The 18,911-nt window shown below is 39.5% G+C and overlaps 1 protein-coding gene and 1 pseudogene across 7 annotated transcripts in view; both read right to left on the bottom strand.

Annotated features, from left to right (window-relative positions):
* The window catches only part of IPP (intracisternal A particle-promoted polypeptide), a 47,928-nt gene that overhangs the window by 14,688 nt on the left and 14,329 nt on the right, over positions 1 to 18,911 (bottom strand). For 5 of the 7 annotated variants that reach the window (XM_038558203.1, XM_038558204.1, XM_038558207.1 and 2 more), the window contains 5 exons: positions 16,789 to 16,944; positions 15,063 to 15,230; positions 9,990 to 10,127; positions 8,901 to 9,023; positions 3,397 to 3,617 (listed from right to left, as the gene is read on the bottom strand). In XM_038558203.1, coding sequence (XP_038414131.1) covers positions 3,397 to 3,617; positions 8,901 to 9,023; positions 9,990 to 10,127; positions 15,063 to 15,230; positions 16,789 to 16,944 — 806 coding nt within the window. The remainder of the gene's footprint in view (positions 1 to 3,396; positions 3,618 to 8,900; positions 9,024 to 9,989; positions 10,128 to 15,062; positions 15,231 to 16,788; positions 16,945 to 18,911) is intronic. The other 2 variants (XM_038558206.1, XM_038558208.1) reach the window with 2 other exon arrangements.
* Positions 10,877 to 11,002, bottom strand: LOC119869443 (annotated as a pseudogene).

Genomic DNA, 18,911 nt, shown 5'->3' with positions numbered 1-18,911 from the left:
AAATAAATTTTAAAAAAATATGTCATTTATTTGAGAGAGAGAGAGAGCCTAAGTGAGAGCAAAGCAGGGGGAAGGGCAGAAAGAGAGGGAGAAACAGGCTCTCCACTGAGCAGAGACCTGACTTGGTGCTCCACCGCAGGACCCTGAGATCATGCATGACCTGAGTCAAAGGCAGCTGCCCAACCAACTGAGTCACCCACATGCCCCCTCAAATAAATAAATATTTTTTAAAAATTTGGGGGGGGCAGCCCCTGTGGCGCAGCGGTTTAGTGCCACCTGCCGCCTGGGGTGTGATCCAGGATCACACCAGAGCCAAAGGCAGACACTCAACCCCTGAGCCACCCAGGTCCCTCTACTAGCATTTAAATGTTCAAATTACATGGGACAGACTGTATTCTATTATGTTATAGTGTTTTGTTTTTTTTTAAGATTTTATTTATTCATGAGAGACAGAGACAGAGAGAGAGAGAGAGAGGCTGAGGGAAAAGCAGGCTCGGTGCTGGGAACCTGATGTAGAACTCGATCCCGGGACTCCAGGATCACACCCTGGGCTGAAGGCAGGCGCTAAACTGCTGAGCCACCCGGGCTGCCCTATACCTATTATAGTGTTCTTTAATTGTTTTGTATTCATTATTTTTATCTTCCCATATAAATTAGGTGTTCTGAGACTCAGTTTTCATCATGGGGGTGAGGGGCAGTTTCCCACCTACTAACAACAAACAGTTCTCAGAACACCAACTGGGTGTTGGAGAAGTCAACTCAATTCTAACACTACGTACCCATATCTGGAATAGCATCAAATTCCACGGGTTGAAACTCAGTTTTACAAGACATTGATCCTCCCCAGTCTGTTTCTTGGGCTGCTTTTTTTTTTTTTTAAGATTTTATTTATTTATTCATGAGAGACACACAGAGAGAGGCACAGACACAGGCAGACGGATAAGCAGTCTCCATACAGGGAGCCCAATGTGGGACTCGATCATGGGTCCCCAGGACCACACCCTAGGCCAAAGGCAGCACTAATTGGCTGAGCCACCCGGGCTGCCCATTACCTGTGCTTCTGATTGGCTATAAATCAGAGTTCCAATGGTCCCTCCTCTTCATGTTCAATTAATTTGCTAGGGTAGGTCACAAAACTCAGAGAAAATGTTACTACTAAAAGGATATAACTCAGGAACAACTAGATGGAAGAGATGCAAAGTCAAGTTATGGGAAAGGGGTACAGAGCTTTCAAGCCTTCTCCACATGCGCTACGGTCCCCACATCTCCACGTGTTCATGGTCTTCCAGGCTTTCTGTCTGGTGGGGCTTTCTGAACAATAGTACAGGAAGGGGATTCCCAAGCACAGCATGACAGTAATCTGATTTAGGACACAGAGATCAGAGGTTAAAGAGGTTGAAGCAGCTAAGATTTGCAAACAAGACTGTCAGAGGTCCCCTTGTGATTTTAGCTGAATACCACTAATATGTGCAATGCATAAAGTGAAACTCCATGAGAACAAGCAAAGAACAAGTCATAGGACGATATGACATAAAAAGAAACATATATTTGGCCTCTGGCCCCAGTTTCTGACACAGAACTCCTAAATCTCTGGGAATTCCCTGGGTGATAGAAGTGTCTTTTCTCCTAATGAGGCAACTCTTGGTAGACTTCTTAAATAGCTTCAGAATGAAGCCTGATTACAAGAAAGACCAAGCCAGAATTAGATGCTTGGAATGTTTAGCCCTAACCCCCTATTATGTGGGGAAGGGAGAGGGACTAGGGGCTGAATTAATAATCAATTATGCCTATATGATGAAGCTTCTATAAAGACCTCTACACTACAGTGTTCAGAAAGCTTCCAGGTTGGTGAATAACACATCCATATAGGGATGTCACACCCCAAATTCTACAGAGACTGGAGGGTGTCACACCCCAAATTCTACAGAGACTCCTACACTCAAGCTTCTTCTGGACCTTGCCCTACATACCTCTTTATCTGGCTATCCATTTGTATCCTTTATAATAGATCAGTAATAGTACATACAGTGTTTCCCTGAGTGCTGTAAGCCATTAGAGCAAATTATTAAACCTAAGGAAAGGACTATGGGAACCCCCAATCTGTAGCCAAGTCAGACAAGTGTAAACAACTCAGTGGTTAACCTAAGGCCCCACTACTTGAAACTGGTGTGTAAATGAGAGGCAATCTTTTGAAACTGAGCTTTCAGGAACCCTGGTGGCTCAGCGGTTTAGTGCCTGCCTTTGGCCCAGGGTGTGATCCTGGAGTCCTGGGATCAAGTCCCACATCAGGCTCCCTGAATGTAATAGACCCTGCTTCTCCCTCTGCCTCTGCCTGTGTCTGTGCCTCTCTCTCTTTCTGTGTGTCTCTCATGAATAAATAAAAACAATCTTAAAAAAAAAAAACAATACAAATTCCTTTCAGGGAGACATGACACATTTATCAAGGCAAAAATCATACAAAGTATGCTCTCTGGTCACAATGGAATTAAATCAGAAATGAGTAACACAATGAACTAGAAAAATCCCCAAATATTTGGAAATTAAGTAACATATTTCTAATAACTTACTGGTTAATTTTCCTTTTTTTAATTTTTTAATTTTTTTATGATAGGCACACAGTGAGAGAGAGAGGCAGAGACATAGGCAGAGGGAGAAGCAGGCTCCATGCACCGGGAGCCCGACATGGGATTCGAGGCAGGCGCCAAACCGCTGCGCCACCCAGGGATCCCTAATAACCTACTGGTTAAAAAGGAAATTACCAGGGAAGTTAGAAGCTATTTCAAGATAAATGTTTTTTTTTTTAACTTTTTTTTTTAAGATTTTATTTATTTATTCATGAGAGAGAGAGAGAGAGAGAGAGAGAGGCAGAGACACAGGCAGAGGGAGAAGCAGGCTCCATGCAGGGAGCCTGACGTGGGACTCGATCCTGGGTCTCCAGGATCATGCCCTGAGCCGAAGGCAGGCACTAAACCACTGAGCCAACCAGGGATCCCTCAAGATAAATGTTAATTAAAATACAACAATCAATCAATCAAATATAACATATCAAAACGTGAGGGATACACTTTAAAGCAGTGCTTGAAAATAATTTATAGTTTTAAACATTTACATTATAAAAAAGGTCTAAAATCAATCATTCAAGCTTCTACTTAAAGAATTTAGAAAAAAAGTGCAGATTAAACAAATAGAAGTAAAAAAAAGAAACAGAAATCAATGAAACAGAAGATGGGCAATCAATTGGAAAAAATGACATCAAAGTTGGTTCTTTGAAAAGAAAAAAGGAGAAAAAAAACTACAAATGATCGATATCATGAATAAAAGAATGCATATCACCACAGATCTTATAGACATTATAAGAATAATAGGATATTAAGCATTTGAAATCATTCAACCTACCTCTTCGAAGGAATATTTTTCTACAGTATGAAGAGCATCTTGTGTCTCATTCCACCCTCCAACAGAATATATACAGTCATTGAGTGCAGCTACACCAAGGTATGCTCTCCTGGTTCCCATTGGAGGAAGTGGAGACCAACGCTTAGAAAGTGGATCATACACTTCAAAAGAACGAAGCTCTATTCCTTCATTGCTGATGCCCCCAATTACGTAAATTAAACCTGGAAACAGAATAATTTTACTCAGATGCTACAGAAAATAGAATATAAACAGTTATAAAGAGTAATAGTTGTGATTTATGGCTGCTATGTTAGGGACACCTGGGTGGCTCAGCGGTTGGGCCTCTGTCTTTGGCTCAGGGTGTGATCCTGGAGTCCCCGGATCGAGTCCCACAACGGGCTCCCTGCATGGAGCCTGCTTCTCCCTCTGCTGTGTCTCTGCCTCACTCTCTCTGTCTCTCATGAATAAATAAATAAAATCTTAAATATATATATATGTCTGCTATGCTGATGCCATATTCAATGTACTGCTCACGTTATCCTTTGAAAAGAGAAAACGGACTTCTGTCTCATATATTATCTCACACTTAAGCATGTTACAAAGAATTAGAGGTATAAAGTGGCATTTAAAGATTTTATTTATTTATTCATGAAAGACAGAGAGAGGCAGAGACATAGGTAGAGGGAGATGTAGGCTCCCTAAAGGGAGTCTGATGGGGGTCTCAATCCCAGGACCCCGGGATCACAACCTGCCCAAGGCATCTGAGCCACCCAGGTACCCCTAAAGTGGCATTTAAAGGGTACCTGGTAGCTCAGTTGGTTAAGTGTCAGACTCTTGATTTGGATTCACGTCATGGTCTCATGTTCAGGACACTGAGATCTGTGTGTTGTTGTGCTCCATGTTCACTGTGGAGTCAGTTTAAGATTCTCTCCCTCTCCTCCTGCCCCCCTCAACCCACATGAACGTGCTCTCTAAAATAAATAAATCTTAAAAAAAAAATTTAGCAGCATTTATTTTTCAAAGAACTTACAATGCCGTAACAAAATAGTCAGACAAGGTTTTCCCATCTTACTGTCTGCTTGATGAGCTCAAGTTCCAGAACCACTGCACCATAAGGTAAAATAGGAAAGGGAGAGGGATTTTTTTTTCCCCTAAAAAACGCCATGCACTTAAACTGGGAACGATATGGCCTTGTTTGGTGACAGCCTACCTGTTGCTCAGACGGATATAGAGAATTGAATTCAAATTAGAATAGTTATATAGCTAGGTTAAGGTATTCAGGATTAATCACTAGAATACAATAGAACATAATTAACAGTGAGTTTATTTCTTTTTTAAATATTTTATTCATTTATTATGAGAGACACAGAGAGAGAGGCAGAGACACAGGCAGAGGGAGAAGCAGTCTCCATGCAGGAAGTCTGATGCAAGACTCGTTCCCAGACTCTGGGATCCCGCCCTGAGCCCAAGGCAGAGACTGAGCCACCCAGGCATCCCACACAGTGAGTTCCTTATTATTTTTTTTAAGATTTTTATTTATTTATCCATGACAGAGAGAGACAGACAGACAGACAGACAAACACAGGCAGAGGGAGAAGCAGGACGTGGAACTGTGCAAGGAGCCGGACGTGGGACTCGATCCTGGGTCTCCAGGATCACACCTCAGGCAGAAGGCGGTGCTAAACCACTGGGCCACTGGGGCTGCCCTGAGTTTCTTATTAAATTTGATTTGAGGGATCCCTGGGTGGCGCAGCGGTTTGGCGCCTGCCTTTGGCCCAGGGCGCGATCCTGGAGACCCGGGATCGAATCCCACGTCAGGCTCCCGGTGCATGGAGCCTGCTTCTCCCTCCTCCTGTGTCTCTGCCTCTTTCTCTCTCTCTATGTCTATCATGAATAAATAAATAAATCTTTAAAAAAATAAATAAATAAATTTGATTTGATAAATAAATAAATAAATAAATAAATAAATAAATAAATAAATAAATAAATAAATTTGAGACTAATGGTTCTTTTTTTATTTTTAAGATTTTATTTAGGGCAGCCCCGGTGGCGCAGCGGTTAGTGGGTCTCCAGGATCCCGCACTGAGTCGAAGGCTGCACTAAACCGCTAAGCCCACAGGCTGCCCTACAATTATTTTCAAATGGCAGCATTGTTTCTTATATTCTAAAGTGCGAACCTGTTAAGTTATAAAGAATGGCATTTTAAGAAATGTGAGCTTGGGTAGCCCTGGTGGCACAGCGGTCTAGCGCCGCCTGCAGCCCGAGGTGTGATCCTGGAGAACGGGGATCAAGTCCCGTGTCGGGCTCCCTGTGAGGAGCCTGCTTCTCCCTCTGCCTGTGTCTCTGCCTATCTTTCTCTCTATGTCTCTATGAATAAATAAATAAATTCTTAAAAAAAAAAAAAAGAAAGAAAGAAAGAAATGTGAGCTAAATGTCAGTGAACTTGGGTTCCAGCTCCAGCTTTGCCAGTAATCAGCTATGAGAAAAGACAATTCACAACCTGCCTGATCTTCAGCTTGCTTATCTATAAACAAAGGAGAAATAGATAATCTCCAAAATGCGGGATCCCTGGGTGGCGCAGCGGTTTAGCGCCTGCCTTTGGCCCAGGGCGCGATCCTGGAGACCCGGGATCGAATCCCACGTCGGGCTCCCGGTGCATGGAGCCTGCTTCTCCCTCTGCCTGTGTCTCTGCCTCTCTCTCCCTCTCTCTGTGTGACTATCATAAATAAATAAAAATTTATAAAAAAAATAAAAATAAAAAAAAATAAAAGATAATCTCCAAAATGCCTCTCTAGCTCTATGATTCTAGAAAGCTCAATACTGTAATTTGTAAGAAATACATATTTGGGGGGCACCTGGGTGGCCCAGTTAAGCATCTGGGTTATCTCAGGGATGTAGCCCTGCATTGGGCTCTCTGCTCAGTGGAGAGTCTCCTTCTCTCTCCCACTGGCCCTCCCCCTGCTAGTTCTCTCTCTCTCCCTCTCTCTCAAATAAATAAAATCTTTAAAAAATAAAATTACTTAAAAAAAGAATACATATTTGGTCATTCAGATGACCAAAATACATATTTCTCATCTACATTTGGTTTTCATCCACAATCCCTTGCTCACAGCAACCCCAGACCCTAGGAATTTCCAAAGTGTTGAGAATGATAAGGGTGTCTTGTTAACGAGCTAACTTTTGGAAAGCACTTAAGGATGAGGGCTGCTAGCCAAAGGAGCCAAATTTAGGATTTGAGCATTGGGAACTTTCAGTCTCAATCCCTGACCTCTGGGAAGAGAAGACCTAGAGGTTGGATCAATTACCAATGACCAATGATTTTAATGCCTATGTAATGAAGCCTCCATAAAAATCCAAAAGGACAGGGTTTGGAGAACTTCTGGGTTGGTGAACACGTGGAGATGTGGGGACCGTAGCGCATGTGGAGAAGGCTTGAAAGCTCTGTACCCCTTTCCCATAACTTGACTTTGCATCTCTTCCATCTAGTTGTTCCTGAGTTATATCCTTTTAGTAGTAACATTTTCTCTGAGTTTTGTGACCTACCCTAGCAAATTAATTGAACATGAAGAGGAGGGACCATTGGAACTCTGATTTATAGCCAATCAGAAGCACAGGTAATGGGCAGCCCGGGTGGCTCAGCCAATTAGTGCTGCCTTTGGCCTAGGGTGTGGTCCTGGGGACCCATGATCGAGTCCCACATTGGGCTCCCTGTATGGAGACTGCTTATCCGTCTGCCTGTGTCTGTGCCTCTCTCTGTGTGTCTCTCATGAATAAATAAATAAAATCTTAAAAAAAAAAAAAAAAAGCAGCCCAAGAAACAGACTGGGGAGGATCAATGTCTTATAAAACTGAGCTTCAACCCGTGGAATTTGATGCTATTCCAGACATGGGTATGTAGTGTTAGAATTGAGTTGACTTCTCCAACACCCAGTTGGTGTTCTGAGAACTGTTTGTTGTTAGTAGGTGGGAAACTGCCCCTCACCCCCATGATGAAAACTGAGTCTCAGAACACCTAATTTATATGGGAAGATAAAAATAATGAATACAAAACAATTAAAGAACACTATAATAGGCATAGGGCAGCCCGGGTGGCTCAGCGGTTTAGCGCCTGCCTTCAGCCCAGGGTGTGATCCTGGAGTCCCGGGATCGAGTTCTGCATCAGGTTCCCGGCACCGAGCCTGCTTTTCCCTCGGCCTCTCTCTGTGTGTCTCTCATGAATAAATAAAATCTTAAAAAAAAAAAAAACCACTATAATATAACATAATAGAATACAGTCTGTCCCATGTAATTTGAACATTTAAATGCTAGTAGAGGGACCTGGGTGGCTCAGGGGTTGAGTGTCTGCCTTTGGCTCCGGTGTGATCCTGGAGTCCCGGGATTGGATCCCACATCGGGCTCTCTTCATGGAGCCTGCTTCTCCTCCCTCTGCCTATGTCTCTGTCTCTCTCTCATTGTGTCTCTCGTGAATAAATAAATAAAATCTTAAAAAAAGCAAAAGAAGAAAACACTGAAAATTCCAAAAGAAGAGACAGTGAAGATTGTTTTTTGTTTGTTTTTGAGATTTTATTTGAGAAAACAAAAAGATTTTATTTGAAGGAAGGAGAAAGAGCATGAGCAGGGGGGAGGGGCAGAGGGACAGAGGGAAAAATAGATTCTCCACTTGGCAGGGAGCCAGATACCAGGCTCAATCCCAGAATTCTGGGATTACAACCCAAACCAAAGGCAGACACTTAACCTACTGAGCCATCCAGGTGCCCCTGAAGATTGTTTTTTATATCCTCTTCCTACTTAGAAATACTTACTAAAGACTGTATGGGAGAGAAAGTGACATAGATGGATGAAAGTTCAAATGCTTATTTTGTTAGTCAGGTATTTGTGTAATTTTTAAATCTAGCTTTGTTTATTTTGGGGAAAAAACTATTATTTTGGCAATACAGAAGTAAAGATATAAGAGGTTAAAACATAAAATATTAAAAGCAGGACTCCTGGGTGGCCCAGCAGTTAAGGCCCATCTGCCTTCAGCTCAGGGTGTGATCCTGGAATACCAGGATTGAGTCCTACATTGGGTTCTCTGCATGGAGCCTGCTTCTCCCTTTGCCTATGTCTCTACCTCTCTCTTTCTGTGTCTCGAATGAATGAATGAATGAAATCTAAATCTATCTATCTATATATATAATGCAATACTTCTATACTGTTAGTGCCAATCATTCAATACGAACAGACATAAAGGTTTATGAAAATAAAACCTCAAGCTTAGTTTTTTAAAAAAAAATATTTTTACAAGGAAAGTAAAAGAGGGAGCAGGGTGGCTCAGTCAGTTAAATATTTGACTCTTGATTTCAGCCCAGGTTATGATCTCAGAGTTGCTAAGACTGAGCTCTGCATTGGGCTCTGCAATGAACATGGTGCCTGCTTCGGATTCTCTCTCTCCTCTCCCTCTCCCTGCCCCCAAAAATAAATAAATAAAACAAATTTTCAGGAAAAATTTTTTAGAAAGCAATTACCTTGCATTTCACAACACCCAAAGTAGTAGCGCGACAGAGCCATGTTGCCAACTACTTCCCACTTATTTTCATCAGGATCATATCGTTCAATGGTGTTCCCTATCTCAGCTCCAACCCATCCACCTGTAACCAAATAGAAAAATGTCATTTCTGGATAAAGAGTCTTATCTATGAAAAATACCTTAGAAAACATCTAATCTAGCAACTTTATATTGTAAATGATTATCACATGGACCAGAGAGGTTATTTGTCTAAGATCAGAAAGTTAGAATCTGACTATAAAACTTAGATCTTAACTCTCTGCCTCGTTTTCATCAGAGATTTAAAAAATAAACAAAATAAAACCTAAAGCTCCTATTGCTTAGGAAATAAGGTATTTTGCAAAACTATCTTTTGAAACAACTTCTGCATATTCAGAATGGTTATCTTTATCATGGGATTTAACTAGTTAAAGTGCTTCACTCGACATGTTATCTACACTTTACCTCCATCTCCTAAGAACTCCATACTTGACAATATTCCCCAAGTAATTCAATTTTGAAAATAAAAATTTAGGGGCGCCTGAGTGGCTCAGTCAGTTAAGCATCTGCCTTTGACTTAAGTCATGATCCCAGGGTCCTGGGATTGAGCCCCTCATCAGAGACTCCCTGATCTGTGCGGAGCCTGTTTCTCCCTCTCCCTTTGCCTGCCACTCCCTCTGCTTTTGCACTCTGTCAAATAAATAAATAAAATATTTTTTTTTAAAATTATAAAGCTGGGCAGCCCTGGTGGCGCAGCAGTTTAGCGCTGCCTGCAGCCCAGGGAGTGATCCTGGAGACCCTGGATCGGGTCCCACGTCAGGCTCTCTGCATGGTGCCTGCTTCTCCCTCTGCCTGTGTCTCTGCTGCTCTCTCTCTCTGCGTCTCTATGAATAAATAAATAAAATCTTAAAAAAAAAAAAAAAGAAACTAGGAGTGATGATTTAAAAAACAAATTATAAAGCTGAAAAGACATTAAGTTGCTTATGGGAGGGAAGAAAAATGCCTAAAGTAATTAGAATCTAAGAACTTAAATAATATTAGACATCCTTAAACTGCAAAGCATAATTACCCAAAGCATAGATAGCCCCATAACACACACACACTCCCAAGCCACAGCGGGGGTGATTCATTGAAGCTACAGTTGTCCACTGTTTAGTAACTGGATCATAGCATTCGGTACAGTCAAAAATCATTGAATCCTTTTCACCTAAGTTAAATAAAAGAGATATATCAGAAGGTTTAGTAATGCTAATAGCCTAGAACCATAATACAATATTTAGTAGCATTCCATGATATCAGAAATTCACTCCTTGGGCAGCCCTGGTGGCTCAGCGGTTTAAGCGCCGCCTTCAGTCCAGGGCGTGATCCTGCAGACCCGGGATCGGGTCCCACATCGGGCTCCCTGAGTGGAGCCTGCTTCTCCCTCTGCCTGTGTCTCTCTGCCTCTCTCTGTCTCTCTAATGAATAAATAAATAAAATTAAAAAAAAAAAAAAGAAATTCACTCCTTAATGTCTGATTTTATACTATTCATTAAAATTAATTTGCTCAGTGTTATTATGAATCAATAGCATTGTCATTTATTAAAGCCCACTTAATGAAGCAAGGCATAGTTTTCCTATTATCTATTTCTAATTCTACCACCCAAATAATCCATGTAAGTTTTGAGGATAAAATTTGTACTTTAAAACTTTTATATTTTTTCATGTATTTAGTTTGGATACCTGGCTCTGGTATAATGTGAATTTTAATGCAATCCTTATCTAGCAAAAAAGAGAAAATAGAGGCAGCCCGGGTGGCTCAGTGGTTTAGTGCTGCCTTCAGCCCAGGGCCTGATCCTGGAGACCTGGGATTGAGTCCCACACCTGGCTCCCTGCATGGAGCCTGCTTCTCCCTCTGCCTGTGTCTCTGCCTCTCTCTCTCCTCTCTGTATTTCTCATGAATAAATAAATAAAATCTTAAAAAAAAAAAAAAGAAAAATTTCTAAAAAGGTACCACTTAAAATAGAATTTTAAGTTTTCAATTAGCAATAATCGCGCCTCGGATAAACCTCATTGGCTACGATACTGCCACTGCGCAAAGCTAAAATAGAATTTTAAAATATACTATACCTAGAAATAAAACTAATCAGATTGTACAAGACCTCTGGCAGATAAAATTTATAAACTTCATTTAGATATAATTTTAAATTAAGGAATATGTAAGCAAATAAAGAGATATATGATGTTCATGAATTAGAAGAGTCAATGTAAAGATGATTATCCCCAAACTGATTTACAGATTTAATGTAATCTCAACTTGAAACATATTTTTTTATTGTGATAAAATACAAGTAACATAAAATTTACCATCTTAACCATTTTTTAAAAGATTTTATTTGAGGGCAGCCTGGGTGGCTCAGCGGTTTAGCACTGCCTTCGGCCTGGGTGTGATCCTGGAGTCCCGGGATCGCGTCCCACGTCAGGCTCCCTGCATGGAGCCTGCTTCTCCCTCTGCCTGTGTCTCTACCTTCTCTCTCTCTCTCTCTCTCTCTCTGTGTGTGTGTCTCTCCTGAATAAATGAATAAAATTTTTTTAAAAAGATTTTATTTGAAAGAGACAGTGGGGGGGGGGGAGAGAAAGAGCACGCACACACATGTGCAAGCACATGAGCAGAGGGAGGGGCAGAGGGAGAAGGAAAAGCAGATTCCCAGCTGAGCAAGGAGCCTGATGAGTGGCTCAACCCCTGGACCCTAAGATCATGACCTGAGCCAAAGGCAGACACTTAACTGACTGAGCCACCCAGGCACCCCATCTTAACCATTTTTAAATGTAGAGTTCAGTAATGTTAAACATGTTCACAGTTTTGTGCAACCATCACCACTATCCATCCCCAAAACTCTTTACATCTTGTAAAACTGAAACACTACACAGATTCAAACAATAACTCCCCTATCTCCCCCCTTCTCCAGCCAACCATCATTATAGTTTGTCTTTTATGATTTTGTCTACTCTAGGTACCTCATATAAGTGGAATTATACATTATTTGTAAAAATAGATTTGGCAAAAGAAAAAAACAGATTTGGTGAACTGGTTCTAAAATTTATATGGAAGTACATAGGGCCTAGAATAGCCAAGTAGTCACACACAAGAATAATGAGAGAAACTATCCTATCAGATAAGTTTATCAGACTTAAAACAGAGGTATAATAATTAAGATAAGGATATATAAAGACTGAACAGAACAGAAATTCTAGAAACAGATACACACATATAGGATTACCTGATATATGACACAGTTTGCATACACAGCAGTAGGGAAACAAAAGCCTTTTATGCTGGGATAATTGATTAATTATATATACAAGGAAAGGATGAAACTGGTTCTCTATTCATACTAACTAAAATCTCAATTCCTGGTGGATTACAGACATACATAAGTGACAAAACTAAAATTTTAGAAAACAATAGAAGTATATATCCTCCTGACTTTAGAGTAGGGAAGTATTTCTTTAACACTAACCATTGAGGGATCCCTGGGTGGCTCAGCAGTTTAGCGCCTGCCTTTGGCCCAGAGCGTGATCCTGGAGTCCCGGGATCGCGTCCCACGTCAGGCTCCCTGCATGGAGCCTGCTTCTCCCTCTACCTGTGTCTCTGCCTTTCTCTCTCTCTGTCTCTCATGAATAAATAAAATCTTAAAAAAAAAAAAACATAACCATTGAAGTTGGCTACATTAAAATGAAAAATATGTTTATCAGAAGATATCATAAGAAAAAAAGATGGAGTGGAATATGAAACACAGGAGTAGCAAAAGGTATTTGCAGCATAATACCTTATGAGGACCTAGAATCCTGAACATATACAAAACTGCCCAAAAGAATTAGCACAGCAGGCCTGAGAATGCATGTCCTTAGAAAGGCCTACTTGCCAGACTGAACATAGCTCATAAACAATTCCCTATGCTGATATAAAAATTTCCCTAAAAAAATAAAATAAATAAAATAAAATAAAATAAAATAAAATAAAAATTTTCCTAAATAATAAAAGTGGCTTTTTGCAGTGATAAAAATGTTCTGGAATTAAACAGTAATGATGGCTGTACAACTAGTGAATATGCTAAAAAAATAAATAAATAAAACCACTAAACAGTATATTTTAAATGGGGATTTTTTTTTTTTTTAAGATTTATTCATGAGAGACACAGAGAAAGAGAGAGAGAGAGAGAGAGAGAGAAGCAGAGACACAGGCAGAGGGAGAAGCAGACTCCATGCAGGGAGCCCAACGTGGGACTTGATCCCGGGACTCCAGGATCATGCCCTGGGCCAAAGGCAGGCACTAAACTGCTGAGGCACCCAGGGATTCCCCTTAAATGGTGATTTTTATGGTATGTAAATTATATCTGAATTTTTAAAAATAGTACTTAGAATATTAACCCAGATATGTATATAGAGGGAAATAAACCAAATATTGTGATTATCTCTGACAGGATTAGAGTATGGGTGATTTTTATTTTTTTTCATATGCCTCAATTTCAGCAAAATTCTCTATCACAAATCTACATTTTAATACAAATTATATATTATAAAATATCTTAAGATAGCAATGTTGATAGTATTAATAATAATAGACAAAGTTGGGCACCTGGCTGACTCAGTTGGTAGAACATGTGGCTCTGAAGCTCGGTCATGAGTTTACAACGGGTGTGGAGCCTACTTATAAATACATTCATACATAAATAATATATTTTATTATTTATTTAATTTGTGAGAGAGAGTGTGTGCAAGCACAAGGGGGAGGGGCAGATGGAGAGGGACAAGCAGACTCTGCACTGAGCAGAGCCCAACATGGGGCTTGATCTCACAACCCTGAGATCATGATGAGACTGAAATCAAGAGTCAGCTGCTTAACCATCTGAGCCACCCAGCTGCCTCTTAATGAACTGTTTTAAAGGGACAATTATGGGGATCCCTGGGTGACTCAGTGGTTTGGCGCCTGCCTTTGGCCCAGGGCATGATCCTGTAGTCCCGGGATCAAGTCCCACATCAGGCTCCCTGCGTGGAGCCTGCTTCTTCCTCTGCCTGTGTCTCTGCCTCTCTCTCTGTGTCTCTCATAAATAGATGGATAAAATCTTAAAAAATAAAAATAAAAATAAAGGGACAATTATGTTCCCTCCAAAAAAGAAGTAAAAACCAAATATTCTCTTTATCTCTCTTACCTTAAACCGATGGTATCATCAGTATCATAGGTAATAAATAATAACGTTTTCAAGAGATGCCTGGGTGACCCAGTCGGTTAAGCAACCAACTCTTAGTTTCCACTCAGGCTATGATCTCAAAATTTTGAGGTCAAGCCCTACATTGGGCTAAGCACTGTGTCTGCTTGAGATTGTCCCTTTCCCTCTGCCCCTCCTGGTAGTGCTCTCTCTCTAAAATAATAAACAAATAAATCTTTAATCACTTTAATCTTTAAAATAGGTTTTTTCAATTTACAACCTTTTGTGTTTTAGACTAACCCACAGAAATAAGGCATAAAGATTAGTTGTAAGGGTTAGAGATGACCTAACTAGGCTTGTTGCTATAAAAACAAACTATCCAGAAGTAAATATTGATATAAAAGTGTTAGTATTTATTTTTCTTTAGATCTTCCTCTTGTAATTAGTTCCCCCCAATAGTCAAAACTCCTTTACTTAATTTTATTAAACATTTTACAATTCATAATAGTTTCAGAAAACACAGTGATTTCAATCAGGAAATATATGCCAATGTCTAGCTGATTTGGTTTTTATAAATTGCACTGTCCAGATAACTTGTTTAATTAAAAGTGATTTGTAATGAGCTTCCAGTATATGAAATTAAATTTCAAAATTAAAACAGTTTTTATCACAAACATTGACCTAAATTTTGGTGTATTTTATATACAACTTTTCCTTAAAACAAACCTAAATATTCTGTCTTGTGATAAATCAGAGTATTCCTTTGGTCTGAAACATTCAATATCTTCTGTTTCTTTTTTTTCATTCATTTATTCATTATTCATTAAATATTTATTAAGCACAATGATATCTATGTATATCCCACAGTACCTAACAATATATATGAGTTTATAAGAGTGCAACCAGATTACAACTAGAGACTAAGAAGGGAAAAAAGACATTTTCATTATTACCTCCAATAGCGTAAACCATCCCTCCCAGAACTGCTACTCCCAGCCCGCATCGAGCCTGATGAAGTGAAGACACAGTGGTCCAATACTGGCTAAAGGTGTCAAAACGTTCTACACAGCTGAGAGCTCTGCTATCACTCCAACGACCCCCCTGCAACCGAGTATATCCACCTGAATGAAGGAAAGGAAATATATAGCGAATACTTTACTGCTAAATATGGAAATGACAGTAATGAGAAAAATCTAGCCCTCTACATCTTGACAGTCTATATTGCATAGCAAGGAATAAGTGCTTTCTTTTTATTCTTTCCTTTCTTCTTTCTCTCTCTCTCTTTCTCTTTTTCTTCTCTTTTCTTTTTTCTTTTCTTTTTTCTTTCTTTCTTTCTTTCTCTCTCTCTCTCTCTCTCTCTTTCTTTCTTGAATAAGTGCTTAGAACCTATCATACGTACATATATTATTCTTAAATGAGCCAAGTCCTGAAAGATTATGGCTTAAATGCAATGAGGCCAACCATAGTGTTATACCACCTGGTTTGGGTTATAATAGAATGTTAGATAAACATAAAAGGAACTGATTATCTGTCTAGTTAGGAGGTCTCATTATGACTTCTATTAGTATCTTTTTCACTTAAAAATAGTGAGTTGAGGGATCCCTGGGTGGCGCAGTGGTTTAGCGCCTGCCTTTGGCCCAGGGCGTGATCCTGGAGACCCAGGATCGAATCCCACGTCAGGCTCCTGGTGCACGGAGCCTGCTTCTTCCTCTGCCTGTGTCTCTGCCTGTCTCTCTCACTGTGTGCCTATCATAAATAAAAAAAAAAAAAAAAAAAAAATTTAAAAAAAAATAGTGAGTTGAGGGGTGCCTAGGTGGGTCAGTTGGTTAAGCGTCTGCTTTCAGCTCAGGTCATGATCCTGGAGTCCTGGATCAAGCCCCCCACATCAGGCTCCCTGTTCAGTGAGAAGTCTGCTTTTCCCTCTGCTCCTCATCCTAATTGTGCCCTCTGTTACTCTCTCTCTAAAATAATAATATCTTTAAAAAAATAGTGAGTTGAAACCTTTAACTGCATGTCCCATAGTAAAAAATCACAGTATACACTCAAAAATTACATATTTATGTTATTGCATACATGAAATTATACATATAATTATATACAAATTATAAATTATGTTATGAAGTATATATGAAATATGTACATAAATTTGGACAATTTGTCTAAATATACATCACATATTAATAAAATTTAATGCTTTTTAAAGTTTAAAATATATTTTAATGTGTTCATCTGATACTCCTGTGGATTATCCTGCAACAACTCACACTTTAGAGACCATTGGTTCCTATAATCCCTAATCATCTAAGACACCATGAGTAGTTAAAAATTTTTGAGATTTTCCTTATTTTTCATTAGAATTCACATTTTTAACCTTTAAAGCAGTATTCCGTAAGTTGGATTTTTTAGGCGGTAATTGGGCAATCTAAGAACCCAACAATTTAAATCACAGAATAATAGATGTTGAGTAAATAGCTACTTATTCTTAGATGTAGCCACTGTAATTAAACACAATTAACTAATTTGTAGCCTATATGTGAAATTAAATATGCCTTTTTGACACACTTGCATATTCTGATGTTTAAAATAACAACAAAAAATATAAATAAATAAAATAAATTATTAAAAGGTTTTAATCCTAAAAATAAAGATTATTTGTATCATTTTTTAAAAAGTTCTCACCTACTGCATACAGGTACTTTCTTGCTTTCTTCCGAGGTCGAACTTTAGATGTCTGCAGAAAACTACAAAACTTGTTCTCTTTGGGAGATTTGCACACCTCACAGTACTCTTTCAAAAGTGTTTGCAATGCAACACGAAGATTAAAATCGGATACTCCTAAAGTAAGTTTAACAAGATACTGTTTTAATCAACTTTTAAGCAATATTGAAAAGATATGTTCCCATAAAGATAAAACACATTTATCAAAAAATAAAAACTCATCATCAACCAATGGTGGTTGTGTCCCACAATACCAAATATTATTTTTCTCATTGTTACTAAAGAATATACTTTTCTGGGGACGCCTGAGTGGCTCAGCTGTTGAGCACTTGCCTTTGGCCCAGGGCGTGACCCTGGAGTCCCGGGATTGAGTCCCACATCGGGTTCTCTGTGTGGAGCCTGCTTCTCTTTCTGCCTGTGTCTCTGCCTCTCTCTTGCTGTGTCTCTCATGAATAAATAAAGTATTAAAAAAAAAAAAAGAATATACTGTTCTAGGGGTGCCTGGGTGGCTCAGTGGTTGAGCATCTGCCTTTGGCTCAGGTTGTGATCCCGGGGTCCTGAGATCAAGTCCTACATCAGGCTCCTCACAGGGAGCGTGCTTCTCCCTCTGCCTATGTCTCTGCCTCTCTCTCTCATGAATAAATAAATAAAATCTTAAAAAGAATATACTTTCCTTAAATCAAAGATTGTTTTTAACAATATGCTTCATAATATCTAATTTGAGGATTTTTTTTTATTCTCTAATTTGAGGATTTCTAAACAAAGATGGCAAAGTAAAATAGGATAATGATTATCTAACTAAATAGAAAAATAAAATAGCCCAATATTCTACACTTATGACTTAATAACAAAAAGATAAAAATTAGTCACATACTTAAAAAAATAATAGTCAAAGCAAGAAACAAAAGATTCTAGTGGCATGAGGTCTGACTTTGAGCATGACTAGGTAGATTGTTCCTGCTCAAGGATGCTTAGTTGAGGTGAAGTGGGGATGAAAGTCAAACTGTGTCCCACTTGGCAAGCTATAAGACCTGGTCCCTTGAAAGGGCACTATTTTCTAATTTGCAGAAAGGCACCATATATGCTAGCAAGTGACTGTCTCCCAGCCTTGTCCCTATAGTCCAGAAGCAATTTTGAGCAAACAAGGTCAATTAACTAAATCTTGAGAATTCTCACTAATGACTAATATTTTGGAAAGGTAGAATGAGCAGGTAAGAAGCAGAACTGAGAAGTCAAAGAAAAAACAAAAAAACTACGAGAAGTCCTTTATAGGACCATTGGTCTTTACCATCTAACAGAGTATAGTACTAGCCGAAGTCCACACTAGTGAGACACATCCTTAGCATCCTTAGCTGGGTTAAGTAAGCCCTGATACGAGATCAAGAACAAAATCTTCGAGAGAACTCAGAGCCCAGGTCTCTAAGCAAATATCTAAGCCTTAGCTGATCTCTGTTCTTCTACCACCTTCATACTCAGGCTAGAAAGAAGAGGAGAAAACACAACACGGTCCTCAAATTTTATTTTTTTTTTAATTTATTTTTTATTGGTGTTAGTCCTCAAATTTTAGATGGAAGTTACACTAAGGTAGAAAGGATATCAAGAAGCATTAGCTTTTCCATTATCAGAGTGAACTGGTTTGAATAGAGTTCCTCAAGTTATACATGAGAAATATATCAAGAAATAACAATACAACTATTAAAATATATCCCAGGAAAAAGAAGAGAGATTGAAGAATTCATTCTGGAAGAAAACATTAGCCACAAATGGAAACAGAGTTGCCATACAGACTTCACAGGATGGAAATACTTAAGAATACAGATCTGGGGCACCTGGCTGGCTCAGTTGGTACAGTATGCAACTCTCCATCTCAGGATCTCAGGGTTGTGCGTTCAAAGCCCTGCGCTGGGGCAGCCCCAGTGGCGCCACCTGCAGCCCAGGGTGTGATCCTAGAGACCGTGGATCGAGTCCCGCGTCGGGCTCTCTGCATGGAGCCCACTTCTCCCTCTGCCTGTGTCTCTGCCTCTCTCTCTCTCTGTGTCTCTATGAATAAATAAATAAAATCTTAAAAACAAACAAACAAACAA

This window comes from Canis lupus, chromosome 15 (assembly GCF_011100685.1).
Source record: "Canis lupus familiaris isolate Mischka breed German Shepherd chromosome 15, alternate assembly UU_Cfam_GSD_1.0, whole genome shotgun sequence".
NCBI lineage: Eukaryota > Metazoa > Chordata > Mammalia > Carnivora > Canidae > Canis > Canis lupus.
The sequence above is the reverse complement of the archived record's forward strand: the minus strand, read 5'-3'. Positions and strand labels throughout refer to the sequence as shown.